The sequence below is a fragment of the Trematomus bernacchii genome, unplaced genomic scaffold, assembly GCF_902827165.1.
Source record: "Trematomus bernacchii unplaced genomic scaffold, fTreBer1.1, whole genome shotgun sequence".
In the NCBI taxonomy this organism is placed as follows: domain Eukaryota; kingdom Metazoa; phylum Chordata; class Actinopteri; order Perciformes; family Nototheniidae; genus Trematomus; species Trematomus bernacchii.
The window spans coordinates 14,193,848-14,218,002 of NW_022987547.1; the positions used below are offsets into that span (position 1 = coordinate 14,193,848).

Sequence of the window (24,155 nt, forward strand, 5' to 3'; positions counted from 1 at the left end):
TAAAGGTAAAGAAACATCCCTTCCATAATGTTGTCCGACACTTATACAAATCTAAGCCTTTGAGTGGCAAAAACAAGAACTTTTATTGGTTTTACATTATTGGTGAGGAAAGGCTGCAGTGGTCTCTGTCAACAACTCTGGGGAAACAGGGTGCAGGTGGAGCAATATGGACTTCTTTAACGTACACTGTGGAGTAGGTCTCTGTAACTGAAATCTGCAAAAATATTTGAGAGGATCACATTGTGCATCACCCTGTCATCACTCATAAGGGATGACCACCATCAAGTATGATCACTTAGACTAAGGAGGGTTCAGTAGCTGGTGCATGTGATGCGTGATTACACAAGGGGAAATAATGAAGGTGAGGATTAATTAAAGGAAAGGTTCGATGGTGAGTACATTACCATTTCAGAGAACTCCACGGGCTCATATAAGCTGCTGGCCAGAGCATGCAATATATCAGGCTGGGGAGGGAGAGAAATGAATGGGAGGAAGTTAATGAAGTGATGCAAGAAAGAATGAAATGATGCGAGCTGTGTGGATGATGGGACTCCAGGCATTATGTAACAATGCCCGGTGTGCCTATTGTTGCCACCAAGGGGCACTGTTGGCTCCTTTTTGCTTGGTCTGATTTAACACACACACACCTCCTACACACATACGTACACTCACACAGGCAGTTTTTTAAGCGGTTGCACTTACAGGTACAAGCTTCCAGTACCATTTGGAGGGAGACTAGTATCCAGGAGGCAGGAAGGAAAGGAGAGTTTGGGGAGACAAAAACAGGAAGAGCAGCAGACAGGTCAAGGGTCAGAAACAGTGACAAGGGCTGCATCTCACTTCGGTTAAATTAAATCCTTGCGTCCCTCACTTGCGTCGTTTCCCTGCGTCTAGTCCCTCCCACCAGGGAAGCATGGAGAGACGCAAGGAAACCACGAGAAGCAGGGAAATGAGTTTTAAGAGCAATGGGACGTCCTTTCCTCCGGAGCGTCACGTGAAGTGACGTCTGTTTGTGATGACGCTGCACAGCTGATCGTCTGACAGCAGCTCTGTCCCCGTTGTTTTTCACAAACACCCCCGCCACACATTTACCGACATAAACATTTGTATCATGTGTTTTAGACCCAAATAAATAAAATAAAATAAGAACTAATTCTCAAAAAAGATAAACGCCATTCTTAAAATGTATAAACGAACATTAGTTTGATTAATATTGATTAGAGTGCACAATATAAATAAAACAATTGAGAGAAGAAAAAGAGATATGTTATCTCTCAAAACCCAGTTAGATTAACATTCATTGGATTGCACACTTTGTTTGTTTGTGTGGATATGTAGCAAATTAACATTTTAAATCAGGCATGGGCAAACTAAGGCCCGCGGGCCATATACGGCCCGTTGGGCTTTTGAATCCGGCCGAATATTGGTACAAAATTGTCCAAATTATAGTAAAGACCGCATTCATTTGGCCTTTTTCTTGCAATACCCGGCATTTCAGATGATCCCACTAGATGGCGCACTCTAGACACAATTGACCTTTGCTGGAGTCTGGTCTATTCTCTCAACTGGCCCCACTCGGCAACCCGGTGTTTGGCAAGATCCAAGAACCAAATACGTCACTACATTGGATGGGGTCGAGATTAACCTGAGCAATAACAGTTCATGGCGAGTACGGCGAATACAAGTTGTAACAGTAGCGCTGAGCAAAGTGACTAGAACGCAACCACACACTTATAAAAAACACTTATATAAAGGCAGGCAACACTAACCAGGCTGAGTGTGATTCTGTTTATTTTACCTTACTTTAATAACCATCCGTTCGCTGTTATTGACCATTGTGAAGAGGCAGACGTTTTCCTGTTGTATTATTGCAGCTATCGGATGGAATCAATACATGGGCTACATGTGGCCATCACAAGTCAAATCATAACGAAAACTACGTAAAATATGCGTGTAGAAAATGGCTTATGCCACAATATGATAGCAACAAGTAGTCAAGATAGTCTGATTAGCTTCGGTTGCTATGCTAACATCACCTGTAGAATGCCAGAGAAACTTTCATAACAGCGTTGTGATGCCAAACAGCTTTCAGACTGAAACACATTCACTTATGGGGATGGGGGATATTTATCAGCTGCTTGTGTGACAGTAAGACAGTGAAAACTTTACAGCGGCCGCTGCCGGGAGAATAAACTCCGGTAGACGAGCAGCACTGCAGCGGGCAGTAATGCCGCTGAACCACATTCATAAACAATGCACCACAGCTCTCAGGAGAAAGGTATAAGGTTGGAGAAGTAGTTATTTAATTTAATCTGGCTTCGTATGATTAAAAAACGACCCGACGCAGTCCTCTATTGATGTTGTCGTGAGCGGTGTTGCGGAGAAAATCAGCGACGTAAAACGGCGTGTTGTCATAAGAAGGCACGTAAACGGTTACGTCATGACGCAAACGATGACGCAATGACGCAATAACTCACCTTTGAACCTAATTCACCTTTGAACCTGCATCTGTAACAATGAGTGGACCAAAGAAAAGAAAAGTCGACATTGAGTGCCGAGTGTTTAATGAGGAGTGGACAGCTAAATATTTTTTCACCGATCTGCTTACTGGCCCGGCCCGTCTGTTACATAAAACTCATAGTGGCCCCCGAGCCAAAACGTTTGCCCACCCCGGTTTTAAATAGTACTTCATGACTGACTGAATGGAAATGACAATAAATGAAAATGTAAAACGAAAAAAGCGATCTATCGATATATCACATATATGTAACTGAATGATACATTAATTGAAACAAAACACAGTATAAACTGAGGAGTGAGTCCCGTGAGTTTCATGTGTTTTCTTCACTCCGCTGGGAAACTGCTCTCATGTCAAGAAGCAACAGATCAGTGCATGCGCTGCATCGTCCAATCAGTGAGCGATACACAGTAAGGGGGCGGGGCGAGTGTCTGAGGATTTCACCGGAGGATTGTCTTGTAGTTCCTCGATTATCGCTCCTCCATTATCGATCCTCGATCCTCTGGCACAAATAAGGCCACTGGGACGCTACTCAAGATGGCGCAGACAAATCAACTTCCTGTGATACCGAAAGAGGAGCGAGGAAATGAAAAATAACCGAAGTGAGACGCAGCCAAGGAATCAGATGTTCTCCTGTTAACGTGGAGACACATCTGATTTGAAAGACAACTGGAAAGGGTTAGACAGATAAGAGGAAAATGATTGGATGCATTAGAGTTCATTGTAAGCAAATAAGCATTATGGCACTTTAATTATTACACTGAAATGAATTAACTGTTGGTCTATGAAATGTCTGAAAATACTGATGAATGTAAATCCCAAAGCCAAGTTAATGTCTTTAAATGCATTGATTTGTAAGTCCAAGACCCAAAGAAATTCACTTTAAAATGATATGATAGAGAGAAAATAACATCTCTATGTTTTATAGCCTGAAAATAGCATTTTCTGTCATATCTGCATTACAAATGACGCTAACAAATAGTGATCAACACAATTGACAAAGTATTTCTGCCGATCAACTTATTGATAGTCGACTAATCATTGCTGCTCTCTCCATGGCAACATTTTACTTTACTTACATCCCCAAAGCCCCCATATTATGGGAACTGTACAGTATCTACAACTACAGTTCAGTACAGTAACATCAAACTAAAGTGTTACAAAAAATACAATTGAAATGTGTTCTGTGATCAGATTGTGATGTGAGGTGCTCATCCTAAACCAGCTGGATCCAATGAATAAACCTCCTCATGCAAACAGCGAGGACAGGATGCATGCATGTAGAATCCAGACAGACAATAAACAAAAGCACCAAAGAAATACACAATTGAACAGAAGAAGCTGAAAACACAAGCAGGTACCTTCTGGTGACTGGGCGACTCCATCAAATGTTGCTTCATCTTCAGCTCCTTCTCCAGGATCTCCCTCATCTTGATGTTGACCTGCAGCCACAGGTAGATCAGCACAGATAAAGAAAGCACAGATCCAACTCATTAGAAACCAGCTCTGCTCTCACCTTGTTGATCCAGAACAACATGGCGTCCTCCAGGTCGAACGGCAGCTCCTTGGAGGCACTGACGTTGGAGAAGCGTCTGACGCTGGACACCACCTTCTCCACGCTGATCATCTCCAGGATGTAGGCCATCATCAGGGCATCGATGAGGTGGATGTGGGAGCTCTGGAAGAATGACCATCACAAGAATTATACTGCATGTAAATATGAGTAAATACTAATGTTGTGCCAAATACTTGCAGCTTCATCCATACTGTTAAATGTTTTCATTCTTGAACAAAATGTGAATGCTGCATAGCTTTTTTTAACCTGGTGCTGGTCCTGGTACACTGTTTCAATATTATTAGTATATTTGTAGGGGTAGATTGCAGTATTGCTGTCCATTATTCTTTACACATTTTGTATAACTCCAGAGCATTGTTAAGTCCAAAAGTCAAAACTTTTTGAGGATAATGTGATCATTTTCCAAATAAAAAATCGAATTAATGTTTTTATCTGAAAAAAAATGCTTATTCATATTCTGCTTCAAACTAAATTGTAAACAGTTTCTTTTTTATTGCAGAGGGCAGTCAGCAGAAATCTATCACCATAAATCACATTCATATATGGCAATACAAAAGTTAATATGTACTGGAATGGCTGTACTGTTCAAGGTTTTCCTTTATTTCACTGTAATAATCTCATAGAACTGCTTTAGAGAACCTCAAGCCTAGCCTCGAATAAAAATTATAAATATATATATATATATATATATTTTGCACAGCCATTCTACATACAGTGTGTGTTTTTCTATTGAAGACAAAACTGATTTTACAATATCATGAGGTAAAATATGCTCCATTGCTGAGTTGCCATGGAAACAGGCAGAACTTCCTGTCTGAAACGGGCAGATTTCTAAAGGCAGAATCCTCGTCAGCCTACACCTGAGACAATCTCTGCTCTGTGTGTTATCTACACTCATCATACAAAAAAACAGGGTGAGCTGAACAAAAGGAAAGTGTGTGTGTGTGTGTGTGTGTGTGTGTGTGTGTGTGTGTGTGTGTGTGTGTGTGTGTGTGTGTGTGTGTGTGTGTGTGTGTGTGTGTGTGTGTGTGTGTGTGTGTGTGTGTGTGTTCTTTTGCAAGTTTCAACTGATTCTCACAAAAAATATCATTATTAAATGTGATGATTAAAGGGCAAAGATGACTCTCACTAGCCTACAGTACGTATTGCCTTTAGTTTATCTTACACCTGTAGGATGTGGCTACCCCACAACAGTGGTTTCATATTACATGAAAAATGTTGGTTCATTTTGATTCATGAATATTTTAGTTTCACACCCTAAAACCTGCAAAACATCTACTGGTGAATTATTAATTTCAACACTCAGCTCTGGAAAGCAAAGTCACTGTAGCTTGTTGCCAGACAGAAAGGATGCGCCCTCATTTACATTACAGGAAACATTTTTCAGATTTTGAACGATCTAATGATTCTTTAAGCATTATGAATCGAGGAGGAGTGGAGCAGGCTGTAACTCAACATCCACATACTATCATTGAAAGTTTTTTTATGGTAAATGTTTAGGCACACAGTACGTCAGGAGTTGTGTATCTGATCACCTAATAAATGCCAATGTGTACTCTTTTTTAGTTTTGTTCCAGCCTACTCTTACTCTTGAAGGAATTAGCTATTACTATTTTAATTATTCACTATGTTCAAAAAGGTATGCATTACAGCAGACCACAAGAGCATATTTTTATATTTTCACAGGAAACTACAAAACAAATCCTGAATAGGCCTTCTGCCTCCAGACTGTTATGTAATTACATTTTCATTTAGTTTTACTTATAAAACAAACTGTGAGATGTGGTTTTTTAGTCAATATATGAATTTATGGTGGTGGTTAAAGCAAAGCTAGCTTAAAAAATTGCTAACCTTAGTCGAATGAATGCTAATGTTGGCTGCATTTATCAAGCAAAAGCTTTGTGTGATTTTGAGCATGATAACCAACAAACAGCATACAGAGAGCAGCAGTCACTAAGGGATCACTCTTTTACTTGCTTCCAAAACAAATGCAGGTCTTCGCTAAATCAAAACCTCACAACACAAAGTGACAGGGAAAATCACAAAATGAAAGCTCCTTCTTCAGGGGTCTCCAAATTGCGGCCCAGGGGCCAAATGTGGCCCTGGGTAAATGTTTATCAATCAATCAATTAATCACATTTATTTATAAAGCATATTTAAAAACAACCCATGTTGACCAAAGTGCTGTACAGAACAGAGCAGGTAGCTGACACGACCTTTAGATAAATAGATAAGTAAGTAAAAACAAAAAAGGAACAACGACATAAACATACATACAGAAAGGTCATATGCACAACAAACATAGGCCCAGGCACAATCAGCCAGATATGGAGGAGTCAAACGATAGAGAGTAAAAGTGTGTTTTTAACCTGGATTTAAAACAGTCAATGGAGGGGGCCGATCTGATAGGGAGGGGGATGCTGTTCCACAGTCTTGGGGCTGCAATAGAAAAGACTCGGTCGCCCCTGAGTTTACGCTTGGAGCGTGGGACAACCAGGAGCCCCAGGTTAGTCGACCTGAGGGGCCTGGAGCTAGAATATGGGATAAGAAGGTCTGCAACATAGGAGGGGCCCTGCCCATTTAGGGCTTTATACACAAATAAGAGAAGTTTAAAGTCAATTCGGAGCCGTACTGGCAGCCAGTGGAGAGAGGCCAGAATGGGGGTAATATGGACCCTCTTCCGGCTACCTGTGAGGAGCCTGGCTGCGGCATTCTGGACCAGTTGCAGGCGGGACAGGGATGACTGACAGATCCCAGTATACAGGGAGTTGCAGTAGTCTAAGCGGGATGAAATGAAGGCATGGATGACTTTCTCTAGATCTTTAGAAGACAGAAATGGCCTTATTTTGGCGATGGTTCGAAGCTGGAAAAAAACTGGCTTTAACTACTGCATTGACCTGTTTGTCAAACTTAAAGGCAGAGTCAAATATAACACCAAGGTTTTTGACATGGGGTTTGACAAGGGCGGACAGGTTGCCAAGACTGTTATGGCGCATTTCCACTACACGGCCTCACTCGGCCTCGCTCGGTATGGCTAGGCCTCGTTAGGACTGGCTCACTTTATGGCGCATTTCCATTACAGTTTAGGAACTGGGGTAGTATCTATAGTAACGCAGTGTAGGCGGAGCCGTGACGTCATCTTCAATGAGAACCCCAGAAAAACAACAAAGCCATTAGCTTTTAGCACTCAGAGCTCACAGCTCCTCATATCTGTTCAGAGACTAGACAAAAGTTAAACAACAATTCGGGGGGGCCGAAAAGGACAACTTCCGACTTGCTTTCATTTAGCTGCAAGTAGTTTTGTGCCACCCAACCCTTAATTTCCTCAAGGCAGTTCATGAGGTTCTTAATATTGGACTGATCGTTTGTTTTCAGCTGTGTGTCATCCGCATAACAGTGGAAGGAAATATTATATTTTTGCATGATTTTGCCGAGAGGAAGCATGTAAATAGAGAACAGAATAGGACCTAGGATGGAGCCTTGTGGGACACCGCAGGGGAGACTAGCCGGGGGGGGGAAGAAAAATTGCCCATGTTGACGGAGAAGCTTCTGTTTTTGAGGTAAGATGTGAACCAGTCTAAGGCCCCGCTCACACGGGACCGTTTGCATTTATGCACAGTATGCGTATTCAAAAAAGTCTTCCGTTCACATGCATTCGTTTCATTTAACGTGTCTGTTCAAACGAGGCCGCTGGAAACGCTGTAGTACATATGCCGGGACTGTAAGTGGCGCTGTAACTTCCGCCAAAATACACCAAAAGCCGCGAAGAAGAGCAGCCCGAGCAGCCCCGCCGCAATGTTGCCATGGCTACCCTTCTGTTTAAGCCCCGCGGTGTATTTAGCAACATGTAGTTCATGTAATTCTCCATGTCCACTTGTTGCTGATGGTTGTGGTAGAGGAGCTGTAGATTTTGCACTAATATCTGTAGCATGGTCAGTAGCAGTAGCACTAGCAGTAGCTACTGACAGGAGGAAGTGTGTGTGGCGATTGCTGGTATTCAGCGGGATATAGTCATTTCCTCAGCATATGGATAAATGCAACGGGGAAGTTAACTGAAAGAAACCAAGAAGCACGTCTCTGTGGAGAGGACGGCTCAGAAAGAGAGATATTCTCTACAAACACCGGGTGAGATCGCACCTTTGTCAATATAATGGATCAATGCATGACATCTGACTCTGTTTATTTTGTTTAAGGAGTATATTGGGCGTTAACTATTCTGGTTTGCCTTTTATAATATTATTTCATTCAAGAACCCCTTGTGCGTTTAATTAACACAGCTATTTTTGATAGTTGCTACAGCAGTGAGCAGGAGAGGTGGGGCTATCGCTATTTTTTCAGGAAATATTCGTATAGAGGTGATTACACGGACTCGGTTGACCCCCCAGAGCGTTTTGTTTGCAAATCTATCCACCTTGGGACCCGTTATCGTTTGTGGGGTCAGTTTCTATCGGCCTCGTGTAAATAATAGGGCTATACGCACGCGAAACTATGCAGATACAAGCAGTTTTCTCCTCGTGTAAACGGCGCCTAAGGCAGTGCCATCAACTCCCACCGTTTCATTGGCCCTCAGTTAATTGTTAAAGTATAATGGAATATGGCCCACACCTGAGACTTGCGCTTGACTTATAATGTTCTTCTTACTTACCTAGTTATTTTACATTTTTAATATGAAGGTCTATTCTCTTCAATTTATCTGAACTATACTTCTGCTGCTTTAATAATATAAATGTCCCCGTTGTGGGACAAATAAAGGAATTCTGATTCTGATTAAATAATGTAAAAAATATATTACACAGTATTCATGTGTTAATAAGACCACTTTTCAATAAATTCAGCCATATATAACATATTACAAAAACATCTTAGTTGATAAAAGAATCCCAATAACTTATTTGATTAACAAGAATGAAATAGATCCTGAAAACAGTTTGGCCCCCCCCCCATGTCCTTATTGTTGCTTTAATGTTCTTCTATAATCTGTTCAGTACCCACCATCTTGATGGGGGAGGAGCTGAGGTCCAGGTCAGAGACAGGACTGTTTCCTGCCTCCAGGACGTAGACGCCCCTCCTGCTGAGCGCCTGCAGGACGGAGAGGTGTGTGTGCAGCGCGGCCGCCTGCCCCCCCGGCAGGATCAGAGCACACACCCGGCAGGACAGCTCCCCCGACAGCAGCAGCCGCAGGATGGGGGGCTTGATGTGCTCCTGGTCATACTGGTCCGTGTAGAAGGGGTCCCGCAGGTCTGCAGGGATGTGATCTGCAACAAAACACAAGCATACCATCATCAAACTATCACATTTAATTTATGTTGCCCAATACCACAAATGGTGAATGTCAAAAAGTAGTTTAGTGCTACTTTGACATTCTTGTAATTGACTTGATTATTACATAAACCTCAACTCAAAAACATTTTGGACGCAAATCTGACTCATTTATTTGACACGTATTGTTACTTTTCACATATAAAAACACATATGATAGTGTGATATGATGCAGTACTGTACTATTAATCAACCAAGTATTTTAAGAAGTAACTAAGGTTGGCAAACTACAATTTTAAAATTATAGATTACATTTATTTTTTGGTGATAAAAACATAATAATAATATTCTATAGAAAATGCAATGAATAATTGTACTGGTAATGGGGTATTTTAAGACCATAGTATGTATACTTGTACTTAAGTTAAGCATCTCAGTATTTCCTCCATCTATGCAAATCATACATTTCTCTCAGCGGGCTTTACAGCAGCCCAAAGACTCTCCAAAGATGGGGGAAATGGAAGAAAACTCAGAGAGAGCAATAGAGGTGGGATCCCTCTGAAGGACGGACAGACATGCGATGGTTTTATGTAAACAACATAATAAAATCACAAAATGGACATTCTAAATGACAATGATAATGTGTGATTATGTGGAATTGGAATGTTAAAAAGCCAACAGATGCTGCCAGAAAATAATGCATCCATAATAAGGCTGCAATATTTGGAAATATTACTAATAGCGATTATTATGAATGATATGTTAATTGATATATGTTTTACACAAGGGATTGATCACTTTTTCATCATTATTCTCATTATCACTGAAAAATATATTAAAAAGATTAAGAGATAATTTCTGTAACAAAAGCATTTAGTTTAGTTAGTCTCCAGTAAGTATCTTATATCTAAAAAGTTATGAAAAGTCACAAATCATTTCCACACGTGTGCCTCAGCATGTAGCAGAGCTTCTCCCAGGACTCCAGGCATTAGACTGTCTCAGTCAACCAGCACAGAGACACAGAGGTCCAGAGGCTGTAAGCTAACAGGTTTTAGTGGGGGGGGTAATCTGCTGGTGTTGTCCCAGCCAGCGGGGGGGTTCTCCTGCTCATGGACACAGACATGGGGCAGCTATTTATATATATCCTTGGACGTGTTAATCCAGAGTTAACGCCTGAAGCACTCACCAAATTGAGCTTCCAGCACTTTCTAGGCAGGAATAAACAAGATAGCAACTGGTATGGTAACGCATATGTTGAGGAATAGGAAGAAAAGAGGAGAGCAATTAGAAATAAAAGGCAGGGATGCAAACTCATCAGGTATGAAAAAGGTGACAAGGATCCGAGCCCCCCAACCCCACGGAATATCGGCTTTAAAATGAGGAATAACAGAGGATTTTAGCAGTCAGAACAACTAAAGCAGCAGTTAATAATAACAGAAACGCCAAAGAGTCACATCTAATAGAAATGTATAAAAGCATTTATTTTAATTGTGTAGCAGTCAGTTTATAATTTTGGCAGCACTGTTGAGCATTTTGAAAATGTATTTTCATGCCTCTGTGCAAGGCTTAGTCTTTCTATATGTATAGCCACTGGTGTAAAATAACTAAGTTCATAAACTCAACAAGTACTATACTTTGGTACAATTTTGAGATACTTGTACTTTATTTATGTATTTCAATGTTTTGCTACTTTGTTCTTCTTCTCCACTACAGTTCAGATGTAAATGGTGTACTTTTACTCCACTACATGTATTTAATACCTTTAGTTACTTTACAGATCTGGATGAATGATGTGAAATATAATCAAGTGTTAAATCAGACTTTAGTTCCACCATAAAATTCACAAGCTACCCTGCAGTATACAAAGTCATTCAGACTAGCTGCACCTTTACCAGCTTTGAGAACACTTTCATGATCAATCATTATAAAACATATCATATATATTATTCTGAAATGGACCAATCTGCACAATCACTACTTTTGCTGTCGCTACTTTCACTATATTTTGATGAGAATACTTTTCTACTTTCACTTGAGGAACATTTTGAATGCAGGACTTTTACTGTAACAGAGTATTCCTACACTCTGGTACTTCTACTTTTACTCAAGTACAAGACCTGAGTACTTCTACTTTTACTCAAGTACAAGATCTGAGTACTTCTACTTTTACTGTAGCTACTTTAACTATATTTTGATGATAATACTTTTGTACTTTTATTTGAGGAACATTTTGATTGCAGGATTGTTCCTACACTCTGGTACTTCTACTTTTACTCAAACCTGAGTACAAGTACAAGATTTGAGTACTTTTACTTTTACTCAAGTACAAGATCTGAGTACTTCTACTTTTACTCAAGTACAAGATCTATACTTATACCACCTCCGTTTATAGCCTATGAAAAAAACTATTAGAAAACGAAGGCTAAAGCTAACGTTAGCAGATAGTGACAATGTATGCTAGTTAGCTAGCTCAACGATAATATTGCGACAGAAAAACTTTTCAGTGCACATCACGCTCTGCCGCACCGACAGGGAGCTCTGCTCTGAACACCTGAACGGCCCGTTCTAACAGCTGTTCACCAGCGGTCCAGTCTGTGCCACAGTGACTCCGGACCGCACAGTTAATATTAACGAACGCACCGTAGGTAATGTAGCTAATTAAGCTAGACCATCATAGCGGAGTGGCAGAGTCTTATTATACATCCATGAGCAGAGCCGACAGGCAGGAAGACTCGAGCACACAGCTAGCGCTGCATTATAATATATAAAAAAAGAACACCATGCGTGTCATGATGGCACATAACAGCTCGCGGCCGCAGATTACTCCGGGTCCCAGACCCCCCCCATACCCCGAAAATATTTTTATTGCAAATCTACATGAATCACACAAACGACCTATTTTGGATTCAAAACGGCGAATTTCGCCGAAAGGTGACAAGTTTGCATCCCTGAAAAGGGGTTCAGGAATATTTCTTAAATTATTAATTAACTTGGAGTTTTAATCAATAACCCTATGTAATGAAGAATAATACCTCCTTCAAAGGCATATTTGTATTCATTTAAAAAAGGGTCTTATTTGAGTCGTTTTCCCATCAGTTTAAAGAAGGCTGAGGATTACCAAAGGGGCCCTATTCTGCTTTGTGGGGTTTTCCTTCTCATGTCGTGTGTTCTGGAGGGTTTTTGTACATGTAAATGTTCTGCAAAGGCTAACATCCTAAAGTTGAACCTTTTTGAACATTAAAGCATGGACACGTGTCACAGTAAAGGCACACAATAGAAATATGAACCTGACAATGAGCCTCTAATAGGGCCTCTTTAACATTATGTTTAAACATGTACTGTTACAATCAGCTCTACTTAAGATCTAAATGGATAAATATCAATGCATACAGGAGGAAAAACATGTTTTATAGATATGGGGGTGAACTGTCTCTTTAACAACAGTTTATTTTTGTCATTTAGTTTCTCATTAAAAAGCGGCTGACTGTGATGAACAGACACATTGAGGCATCCATCAGTGGAAAACACACGCACACACACACGCACCTGCTCAGATCAGAGCTACAGCACAGTGTGAAAACCTTTGCTGTTGTTCACAGAGTCCTCAGTACCCGTCTCACTGTGTGCGGCTCTGTGGAGCTGCCATGTGTGACCAGGATCCAGAACAGGTCAGGAAACTCTTCACACACCTCCAGGCTCACACCTCTTATTTATGTTTCTCTCAACAAGAGCCAATCTTGCACGTCTTCCTCTGTACATTTCCAAACACATCTCTCTTTGCCCTGCCTCTCAGATATCCCAGCATGCACTCTCATCCTCCCCGGTTGCTGTGGAGATGAATGGATGCCAACTTGTCTAAAGGCGGGGGCTGGGTGGCCATCACATCACACCCCCCCACCAAGGCATGCTCACTCAATCGTTTTATTGCCCCTGACATCAGGGATCTGTGTGTGTGTGTGTGTGTGTGTGTGTGTGTGTGTGTGTGTGTGTGTGTGTGTGTGTGTGTGTGTGTGTGTGTGTGTGTGTGTGTGTGCTCTCCTAGTCCCAGATGCTAATGCTCCTTAGATAGTTACCATCCACCTGATCCAAGCGTTAAACTCCACCCTGGCGTGTGTGTGTGTGTGTGTGTGTGTGTGTGTGTGTGTGTGTGTGTGTATCTAGAGGAGGGGGTGCAGGGAAAGCCTTTGTTCCTATTCTTTCAGACACAAGGTCAGATTGATCAGCAGAGATGTGCTGACATGGCAGACTGAGGGTCTGAAGGGGGGCACTGAACTGTCCTCTCCAAAAATAAAGAAATAAAGGCAGACAGTATGCCTCTCAGCTTTAGTTATATAGAAACAGTCTGACTCTGCAGAACAAAAGGACATGTATCCTTTATATTTGACTGTTATAAAACTGTCAAGAGTCAAAACAAACAGGCTGTGTTGGACAAAGAAACATTCTTCAGGTCCAATCCCATTAAACACTTAAACATGTGACACACACACACACACACACACACACACACACACACACACACACACACACACACACACACACACACACACACACACACACACACACACACACACACACACACACACACACACACACACACACACACACACACACACACACACCACACACACACACACACACACACACACACACACACACACACACACACACACACACACACACACACACACACACACACACACACACACACACACACACACACACACACACACACACACACACCGCGCTGTGGGTCTAATCTAATAAACAGACTGTCACTGAGCAGAGATCACAGATCACAGGTCTCACTGTGCATCAACAACACATCATTGACAGATGTGGGGCTGGTTATTCTAAATATAATTAAATAATTAAATGGGAGTAAAGCATGCTAATGATTTTTAAGAAGTTAGAAAATGGGATTCTGGATTTGGGAGGTTTAAGTGGGACTAGGGCATTTTATTGAAACTGCAATATGGACTGGTGCAATAACCAAATCACAATATTTGATAAAGGCTACATTTGTGAAATATCTGAATGAAGTATTATGGAGCTACAGAGAAATACAGGTCTACAAACAGTATTCTACAGACTTCAATACAAATCCTTGTTTGGTACAGACCCTTCTAAAAAACTAAAATCACACCATTATTTAAAATGATCATTTCTTAATTTCAGTCAATTATCATTTTTATTTTGCAGCCCTAAGTGGGACCTTTGCGCAAATGCTGCTAAAATTCACCATTATGATACCAAGAACAGATGGCCTGTAATATGTTCTTAAGCTCCAGTGAGTGGGGTTTTTTGCGGTACCATAACCTGCCAATTAAAACATTTGATTCAGCCTAGACCTGAATCCAACCCCAGCTTTGGCGCTGCATCATTGTGATGGTATCAGTGAATTAATCAGCAAGACGTGAGAGACCAACAGCCAAACACAAACTGAGCGGCATCTCAACGGTAGAGAAACAGGTATCAGCCATGACCAATCAGATTAAAGGAGCAGCAGAAAGCCTGACGGGGGAAAGGTGAGGCTCTGCTGTTTATTACAGGCGTCTGAACTCTGCCCTGTTTAGTAACAGAGTGGTAAAGCTTTAAAGGGATAGTTGGGATTTTGTAGAAGAGTGATGAGGTACTTATGCATACTCAGAATGACAGTCGGGACACCCACAGTTCAGAGGAGAAGTCTGTAGTGGTAGCGCAGATATATAGAAATGTACTGCAGCATTAAAACAAATGTAAGCCACCTAAAAAGTTCAATATGACTTTAATTGTGTGCTAGAACATTTTCACCGCTTTAACTTGGTGTCAGACATTACTTTCCGACGAGGAACTAAACCCATTATCGGCGCTTTCACACCGCAGTACTTTTCCCACTTTAGTTCCGATATAGTTCCGAAATGTCGCGTTCACACCAAAAAAATCCGGAACTAAAATAAGTTCATGAGAACCTTTTTTACCCCCTTTTCCGTCCCTGCTAGAGAGCCAACCCAGTCTCACGGCATTTCGTGTTATTAGTCACGAAATTAATTTAATCTATTGATTCGTGTTCACCAACACGATTTTCACCTTTTTTTCAGAACGATTTTAAATGCAATGTATTTCTATTGGTAGTATGTTTCGTGCCTGCAACACGTCTTTTTGTCCGGTCGGGTCTTGGAAGACCGGAAGCTGTGTGGTTCATAAAAACATGTTCTTACTCAATATCTTACCCTAAGCCTAACCCTATCCCTTTTATTTGAAATTGTATAATGTCTGAGTTTTTTTGCCGTCAGTGAGGAAAATAAATGACTCAGAGCCTCAGAATACTGACATCTGTATTTTATGTCATCTTTTTTTCCTTCTAATTTGTTATTATTTGGTGCAGGCACGAAACATACTACCAATATAAATACATTGCTTCTAAAATCGTTCTGTGTCAGAATACTGAAATCTGTATTTTTTTAAATGTCTTTTTCCTTCTAATTTGTTATTATTTACATTGCTTTTAAAATCGTTCTGTGTGACACGAAAAAAATGGGAAAATCGTGTTGGTGAACACGAATCAATAGATTAATTTCGTGACTATAACACGAAATGCCGTGAGACTGTGTTGAGAGAGCAGAGACTTTCGTGGGAGACAAAGGTTCCTATGTCTGATTGGCTGGGCGGATTGCAAACCACGCCCCGTAAAACTCCAAAAAAGTTTTGTGAAGCCGCCATTTTATTATCCTCGCATTAGCATTATTAGCATTAGCATTAGCTCAGCGCAGAAAAGCAGAGAGACTAACTTATGGCAACTCAAAAGAAAACATGGGAGCGGTGGAGATGAGGAGGTGTCGGCGTTCTGGTGATTTACTCTAAAGGCTTCAGTAGAAGCTGCTGGGAGTCCCAGCAGCTTCTACTGAAGCCAGTCCCCAACTCCGGGGACTTCCGGCCGGGGACTTCGAGTGGCAGTATACGCTGTGAAGTTGTTTGCGGCCTGCCAGTAAATCCAAAGCAGAAGAAGAAGAAGTGACGTCAGCGGCTTCATTTGCCTAATCCTCCCTCAGGGACTTATTCCGGTGTGAACGCGATCTGTACTTAGTTCATGAGAACTAAAGAGTTCTCATGAACTAAGTTCTGATGAACCTTTGTGGGAAAAGTACTGCGGTGTGTTTGTTTCACATGGTCTATGGTGTAGTGCCGAGAGATAGGAGTCGGAGGCGGTGCATCGAAGGTGCAAAAGGTTACTTTATTGAGAAGCAGAAAAGCACATGTTGCTGGCTTGCAGTCTGAGTAGAGAAGAGAAAGAGAAAGGAAGGAGGACACAGTATATACCCCAGAGGTACAGTAAGCATAAGTGTCTGTGCGGAACAATACCCCCAACCTGTAGTTCCATGAGTGAATTATGTAACATGAGTAAATTAGTGATCACTACAATGGTCTCTTTATAGTCACCAGACTCCATTGACAAAAACTGTATTTCACTTAGCAGAACACAGTTCTAATTACTAATCTACAGTGACATACGTTTGTTTGTGTTATTGTGTGACTTTGTGTTTTAAATGTCTGGTTCGGATTCACAAAAGTTACACAACTAGGATAAGTACCTCCTACAATCCCGGTTTATAAAATCACAACTTTCTCTTTCCCCAGCAGGACAGAACTCATAATACTGCCATTGGCTCTAAGCATCCAAATCCTCCAGTTGTTTGCAGATGAATGTGATATCAATCATGCTGATGGTTATTTTCTACTTTTACTTGAGTGACATTTTGAATGCAGGACTTGTACTTGTACTTGTAACAGAATAATCCTACACTCTGGTACGTCTACTTTTACTCTTAAGTACAAGATCTGTACTTCTCCACCTCTGCATAAGATGACTTCACATGTCAAGCTTTGACCTGTAGGCATCTGTTCCCTCTAAAATATACTGAGTCATCCACTGCAAAACAGGAGACAGCTTACTACTGTAGGCATGGCTCATACAATGGATTTGATGATGAAGGCTACTTCTTAAAGTGGACCTATCATGCTATATTTGAATAATATAGTATAGGACCATACCTATATAAGGCATATTTATACTTTTTTTTTTTCCAAAATACCAAACAGATCATGCATTTTAGCCATGCCTCATTTCGCTCAATTTGAAAAATGTTAGGTCTGTTTTTGCAAGGGCAGATTCAGTGAGAACAGCACCATCTACAGGCCTGGCATATGTACTACAGCGTCTCCTGCGCTTTCGAACGGCAATGGCCGTGGCTGTCTCCTCCTGATTGGTGGAGTTGGCCCAATAGCCGTAGCGCCACCGTCCTGACGTCAGGACAGTGTTCAAATCTGGATCAGTTTTGATCAGATCCGTTGCAGCCCCTTTTTTAGAGATTTGGGTATGGAGGAAAATAGAGAGGGTTGTGTTTTCTGACACTTGGTGAGTTCCCTGGAACACCGGGGACACATATTCATGTAGAAAAGACGTACAAAAGTGCATTTTGCATGATAGGTCCCCTTTAACTGAATGACTTCCAAATGCCTCACTGTGAACTCCTAATAAAATGACAGGGATAGTCACAGCTGACCCTCTGCTCACTCTGATGAGCGAGTGACACAAACCCCCACATTCAGAGTCTTCTTCAGACATGTACTGGGACATGTAGAGCAGTCATTTTGAATGTTTGAGTAGAGCGAGGTTAGTGGCCCGTGTATAAAGGACTCTGGCTGATGATGTCAGCTTCACTCCATAACATGAAGCTCTGCTCTGTTGCAACGCTGCTGACTTTTACTCAGGAAGAATGGTTACATGTATTATTGTAAAAATAACCAGACAACAAAGCAATGCAAAGCTAAATGATTCTCAATAAACACTGCAAAAACACTATATTTGTCACATTTCTAGTCAGAATATGTCTTTACACTACATATAGGACATAATAAATGAAGAAGTAACACTGTTGAGATATAGGGTGTTGTTTTTAGACAATGCATCTTCCCTTATGCTGTAACTATGTAAATGTCCCCTCTGTGGGACGAATAAAGGTATTCTGATTCTGATTTACTATCTTTTTAAGTCAAAGACTCTTGAAAACGTCTTATTTGAGTTGGATCTCAGATAAAACAAGTTGTTATTTGACATGTCACAAGGTTTTTAAACTGCTATGGTATTTGTAAAAGAGGGGTCACCTTGTTTCAAGGAATACATTGTGCTTGATTTTAGAAAACACATCCTGGTAATATAGTTCAAAATAAGTTTCCCCAGCTAATTACAAGATCTCATTTATGGCATTTATCTAAATCTCCCATCATATTTCAAGAAATCTTACCAAGCAACGTTTCATTTGTTGTATTGGCAGATTTTTTGTAACTTATTACAAGCGAAAACAACTTGTTCTCATTACTTTTGTTACTTTGTTTCCAGTGCACAGCTAATAGGAAGGTTGTCATCACCTGAATACAGGAGTCACTAAGAGGGACATGTAGATACACTGTAGTCAGGCTCTCTTTTTGGACTGAATGCTGTCCAATGTCCATCCTCATTTCTTTAGGCCCTAAGTGATGTCTTGTCTTGTCAATCGAAATCCACAAAGACATTCACTAGAATATGAAAAAACTGAGTAAGGCAAGAAATATCCAAATCTGAGAGGCTAACAGCAGCATGAGAAAAGGATCCAAATAGTTGGTGAGAGTACTCTGTTCGTGGACAATAACAACTCTATTTCCAAATCCATTTATGCATAGTCACAGTTCATTTCACTGCATCATCCAAGCATACTGCAATCGATTCCTGGAGTGTTTTATTGCGGAGGTGGGCGCCACCTCGCCTTAAGAGAAAGAGCACTACATCCACAGCAAACAGTCCTCAACTTCACCACATGCACTTTACCAGCCAATAAAACAACCAAAAGCAGCAAATGCCCATATCTGAGACAATATTGCAAGGTACTGTTTGTCATTTTTGGTGTAGAGGATTAATGTGGATCAAAATGGTTGTTTATTTTCTCTCAGCTCATGAATTGTTTCAGCTCTACAAGTATAACTGCAATGTTTCTGACCGGCGAGGTTTGATGCATATCACACCCTTTACTATTCTGAACTTCCAATAAAAGCAAAAAGCTCAAGTAAAACGTGTAAGCCTTTATTTCTAAATACTCTTCTAGTTAATGCATGGCTACTTATTGTACTGTATTTGTCCTCTTGTTAATACCAGGTTTATACAATATCAGCTTATAATACAAGTGCTGTAACCCCTAAGCAGCTTTTTCACAGTGATTTGTTCAAAACACTGATGTTATTATGTCCCTGGCTTAAAATGATGTGTTGGTTTTGTTGCTCTCCAAGAAAGCATGCCAGGAAAGGAACTGATGCAATTGGTTTGAACATGATTTGCGTTGAGCAATGGTAAATCATAGGTACAGTCTATTTGACTGCGTGTGGTGCAGTGGGTTGTGTGTTGGTTTTCGGATCAGGTGGTCACAGGTTCAAACCCCACTGCAATCAGCATGTCATTGTGTCCCTGAGACACTTCACCTCAAATTGCTCCTGTGGGGATTGGTCACAGTATTGAGTATGTAAGTCGCTTTGGATCGTCTAACAAGTAACATGTCATGTCATGTAATGTAAAACAAACACCATGTAGAACACCACATGTGCAGCTGCTGATATGAATTAGAATACACATAAGGGAACAACTCCTTGGCTACATAGCAAGAGCAAAGTGTTAAAGGACAATCGATATGTTCCAGCCGAGCCCAGTGTGGGTCAGAGCTGAACCGTGAGCAGGGAGTAAAGCCTTACCTTTACCGTAAGCTTTGGCAAACAGCCAGCGGAGATTTGCTTCTATTTTGGCTCTGGCAGAGTCGTAGAGCTCCAGCGGAACGACCTGAGCCTCCATGCTTCCTCGTCCTCCCACATCCTCCGCTGCTGCCCGCCTCCAGCTGCTGTCCCTGCCAGAGCTGCCCTCCACATCCATCCTGCAGCACACACAACCCTTATTATTGACTTATTCAAAGGTTCAAGAAAAAGGAGTTACATAAGGGTAATAATAAAAGTCATAATTATAATGGTAATGATTTAAAAAAAACATTATAATAATAGTAGTAAGATTTAGAATAATTATAATAATAAAGATAAGATAGTAGTAATAATAATAATAATAATAATAATAATAATAATAATAATAATAATAATAATAATAATAACGATAATAATAAAATAATCATAGTAAAATAAGAATAAGAATGATAGTAATAAGAATAAAAACAATAAGAATAACAATTTACAAAACAATACTATAAACAATAAAATGATGATAATTAATATAATAATGATTAATAAAGAATAAATAAATAGATTAATTTTATTCAAATGATATACATAAATGGAATGTAAATGTTAATTAGTTTAATAAAATCATATAAACAAATAATAAACACTATTAAATACATTTAAAAATAAATGTAAGCTAGTGACTTGCATTTATTTTTATTACAAATTTCCGGCACTCAAAAAAGCATTCAATTTGAGTTCAAAACAGAAAAATAGCTTCATGAAAAGGGAATTTATTTTATAGGATTGTTGTATTGTATTAGTATATTAACAGTTTATAATCACGTTTCAAGTTAGTGATAGTATTTGTTACCATCAATACTAATTATATGTGTTATGTTGCACATATATAATAATCAAAGTCTTTCCAAAATGTAATATTATACAACCTTAAAACTGATTATTAATTATACTATTGTGCTCTTGCATGCAGAAGGTACTGTTTGTTGGATATATATTTGATATATTTTCGGATGTATTTGTTCTAGTGTTGGCTGTGATGCTGAACCTTAAAGGAACAGGCCATACCCTGCACCAGGTAGTCTACCAAATCACACAATATTTACAAACTGGTGCTATTTTCCCAACATTAAAGAAACATTTCTGAATATAAGACAGAAACATTGTTACTCCCAGTATCAGCCCATCGCATTACATCATCGATATGATATGAAGAACAACAAGCAGGGCCTGCAGCCCCCCCGACAGCACCTGCTCTGATCATCATGTTTTTTATGAAATACTACACATAGATCCACCTGATTTACCCTGCTGCTACTGTCTGGGCTGTCAATCAACATGATGTTGTACAATGACCATTTATGTATTCATTCAAGACAAAACACCTTTTATCTGCACAGCTGATGATCAGCTGATGGTGTGTAGGGTTGGAATGGAAGCAAAGCAGCACTATTAGACACACATTACAGCTGCTTTATGCTTATTACCTATACAAAAATAATAAAATATACACAATTGTGACTGATAATGCATTTTCCAGGTAGTCGAGGCTGCACTCTGTGATGACCAATGAATGACCTGAAGCTAGCACCATTCAGAGCCTGGTATTAGCCGTATTAGCTTCCTAAACTGCGCACACACTCGGGAAATAAAAGCTGGAACACACAACAGAGACTCACCTTTAATAGTGCATTGGCTCGCTTTGTGTTTGCTGTTAAATCGCCGACATGCTGGCTTGGTTTTAGCTCGGCTAGCGGTGAAACACAGGACTCCTCCCTGCACGCACTGTTGGTCGGTAATCCAATAATAAAAAATCTGATTGGCAACCATCCGGAAGTCTGATTTCAAGGGAAATGTTAATGTCCCAAAGCCGGCTGCTTCACATTGAGGCTGTCATGGTTTCAGAGAGCATACGGGTCCTTTTGGCTGCCTGTCTCTCTGTCTCTCTGTCTCTATGGGGACCTGCTCTCTCTGTCCTCTGCAGTGCTCAACCTCACCAGCAGAGGGCGCTGCAGGCACAATGTTGTATACATGTTTTTATTATTTAGCTAGATCATCTGTACCATGTTTACTTTTTATAATGAATACTGTTATTTTTTGGCTGCTTGTTCACTGCCTAAGACTGTAACAACACTTTTATAAAATAGCTGCGATCAATATATATATATATATATATATATATTTTTTTTCCACAATTTATTAATGTCCGATATCAGGTTCAGGTTATTTGTTTGTACACGTAGGAAGATTTGGTTTGCAGATAAAGAAGACAAGGGATCCATTCCACATACATCCACTAGTACTAATGAGCAATCCAGAGAGTCGATTAATGAACAGGCATTACTTCCATAGCTTCTGGTTGACACTGCTACAACAATATATGTTTTACAATTTAATAATGGTATTACTAGTTGAATAAGTTCATATGTTAAATTACTTTTATAATGCTGCTACTTATTTCTTGACCTTTCGTGTGTTCTTAAATATGACTTATATTTGATTATGTTGTGCTTGTCTCTTTCTTGAATCTGTCTTCTCTTATTATCTGCACACGGCCCCTCTGCTGTAGAAAATCTATATATACAATAAATAATTATATGCCTGATTATGTAAACCTGTGTAAGTTTATATGTTATGTTGTGTTGTGTTAATATGAATGTTGTATACATTTTGTATATGCATATGAAATTCATTCATATTTATTTAACCTAAATAACTTTTTATTATATTTGTTTTAATTCTTTGTCTATATAAGACTTAGGTAGAGAAGTAGAGCACATATTGTTAAAAAACGGTGTTTTAGCACTGGTAGAGCTGTGTTTGATACGGCAATACTTGCTTCAAGAAGTACAGAAAGAAGGTACTTTAAAATAAAGAAATCATTTAGTATATTTTTGGTCAATATTTAGGGGGTTGCTCTGAATAGACATAAGACTCTTCAAATTTAATTTCAGCTGTTAATAAATGTTTTTCATGCTAAATATTTCCCTTAATGGCTTTAATCCATAGATAATAACACAACTCTAGACAGGAATGAAATCTATTCCAGGTTACATGATAATGTCCAATGTAGAGAAATGAGCATGCACGGATATTAATTACTGCTCGTTCATGTGTGGATTGATTCCGATTTTGAATTTATTATTTTTCTAATCAGGCTGAGCTAGCCACTTCTCTTTTCCAAGCATCCAGCACACATTTAGAACGATTACATGTGTAGTATAATATGTTCATAGGGGATAGTACAGCCTGTTACTGGTAAGTGTTTCTACGATGGCAGCCACATTTATCCAAGACTAAAGTACTGAAGTACTCAGATGTTGTACTTGAGTAAAAGTAGAAGTAGAAGAAGTACCAGAGTGTAGGAATACTCTGTTAGAAGTAAAAGTCCTGCATTCATAATATTACTCAAGTAAACGTAGAAAAAGATAGTTAAAGTATCAAAAGTAAAAGTAGTCATGTGCAGATTGGTCCATTTCAGAATAATATATATGATATGTTTTATAATGATTGATCATGAAAGTGTTCTCAAAGCTGGTAAAGGTGCAGCTAGTTTGAATGACTTTGTATACTGCAGGGTAGCTTGTGGATTTACTCCAGGTGGAACTAAAGTCTGATTTGACACTTGATTATATTTCACATCATTCATCCACATCTGTAAAGTAACTAAAGGTACATGTAGTGGAGTAAAAGTAGACTATTTACCTCTGAATTGTAGCCAAGTAGAAGTAAAAAGTAGCATAACATTGAAATACTGAAGTAAAGCACAATTATCACAGTGGTGTCACTTCCTGTGGTAGTGTCAGACTGTCGCCACCAGAGGGCGCCAGACTCCTGGGCTCGCTGTATAAAGTGAATGTCTCTCTTTATGGTAAAATATGTTCAGCTCAGATACCCTCACAGGAGGGGGGGGCTACAGTCAGCTCAGATAGGAGGGGGGGGGGGGCTACAGTCAGCTACAGTCAGCTCAGATACCTCACAGGAGGGGGGGGCTACAGTCAGCTCAGATACCTCACAGGAGGGGGGGGGCTACAGTCAGCTCAGATACCTCACAGGAGG

At 40.0% G+C, this 24,155-nt stretch overlaps 1 protein-coding gene across 1 annotated transcript in view; it reads right to left on the bottom strand.

Moving 5' to 3' along the window:
• camsap1a (calmodulin regulated spectrin-associated protein 1a) overlaps positions 1 to 21,863 on the bottom strand; it is a 37,498-nt gene extending 15,635 nt beyond the window's left edge. Inside the window, exons 1-6 of the mRNA XM_034123485.1 lie at positions 21,776 to 21,863; positions 20,106 to 20,281; positions 9,087 to 9,349; positions 4,035 to 4,196; positions 3,880 to 3,960; positions 703 to 735 (exon numbers count right to left, since the gene is read on the bottom strand). Of these exons, the coding sequence (XP_033979376.1) occupies positions 703 to 735; positions 3,880 to 3,960; positions 4,035 to 4,196; positions 9,087 to 9,349; positions 20,106 to 20,280 (714 nt within the window). The 5' untranslated portion in view covers position 20,281; positions 21,776 to 21,863. The remainder of the gene's footprint in view (positions 1 to 702; positions 736 to 3,879; positions 3,961 to 4,034; positions 4,197 to 9,086; positions 9,350 to 20,105; positions 20,282 to 21,775) is intronic.
• Between the last annotated feature and the right edge of the window lie 2,292 nt (positions 21,864 to 24,155).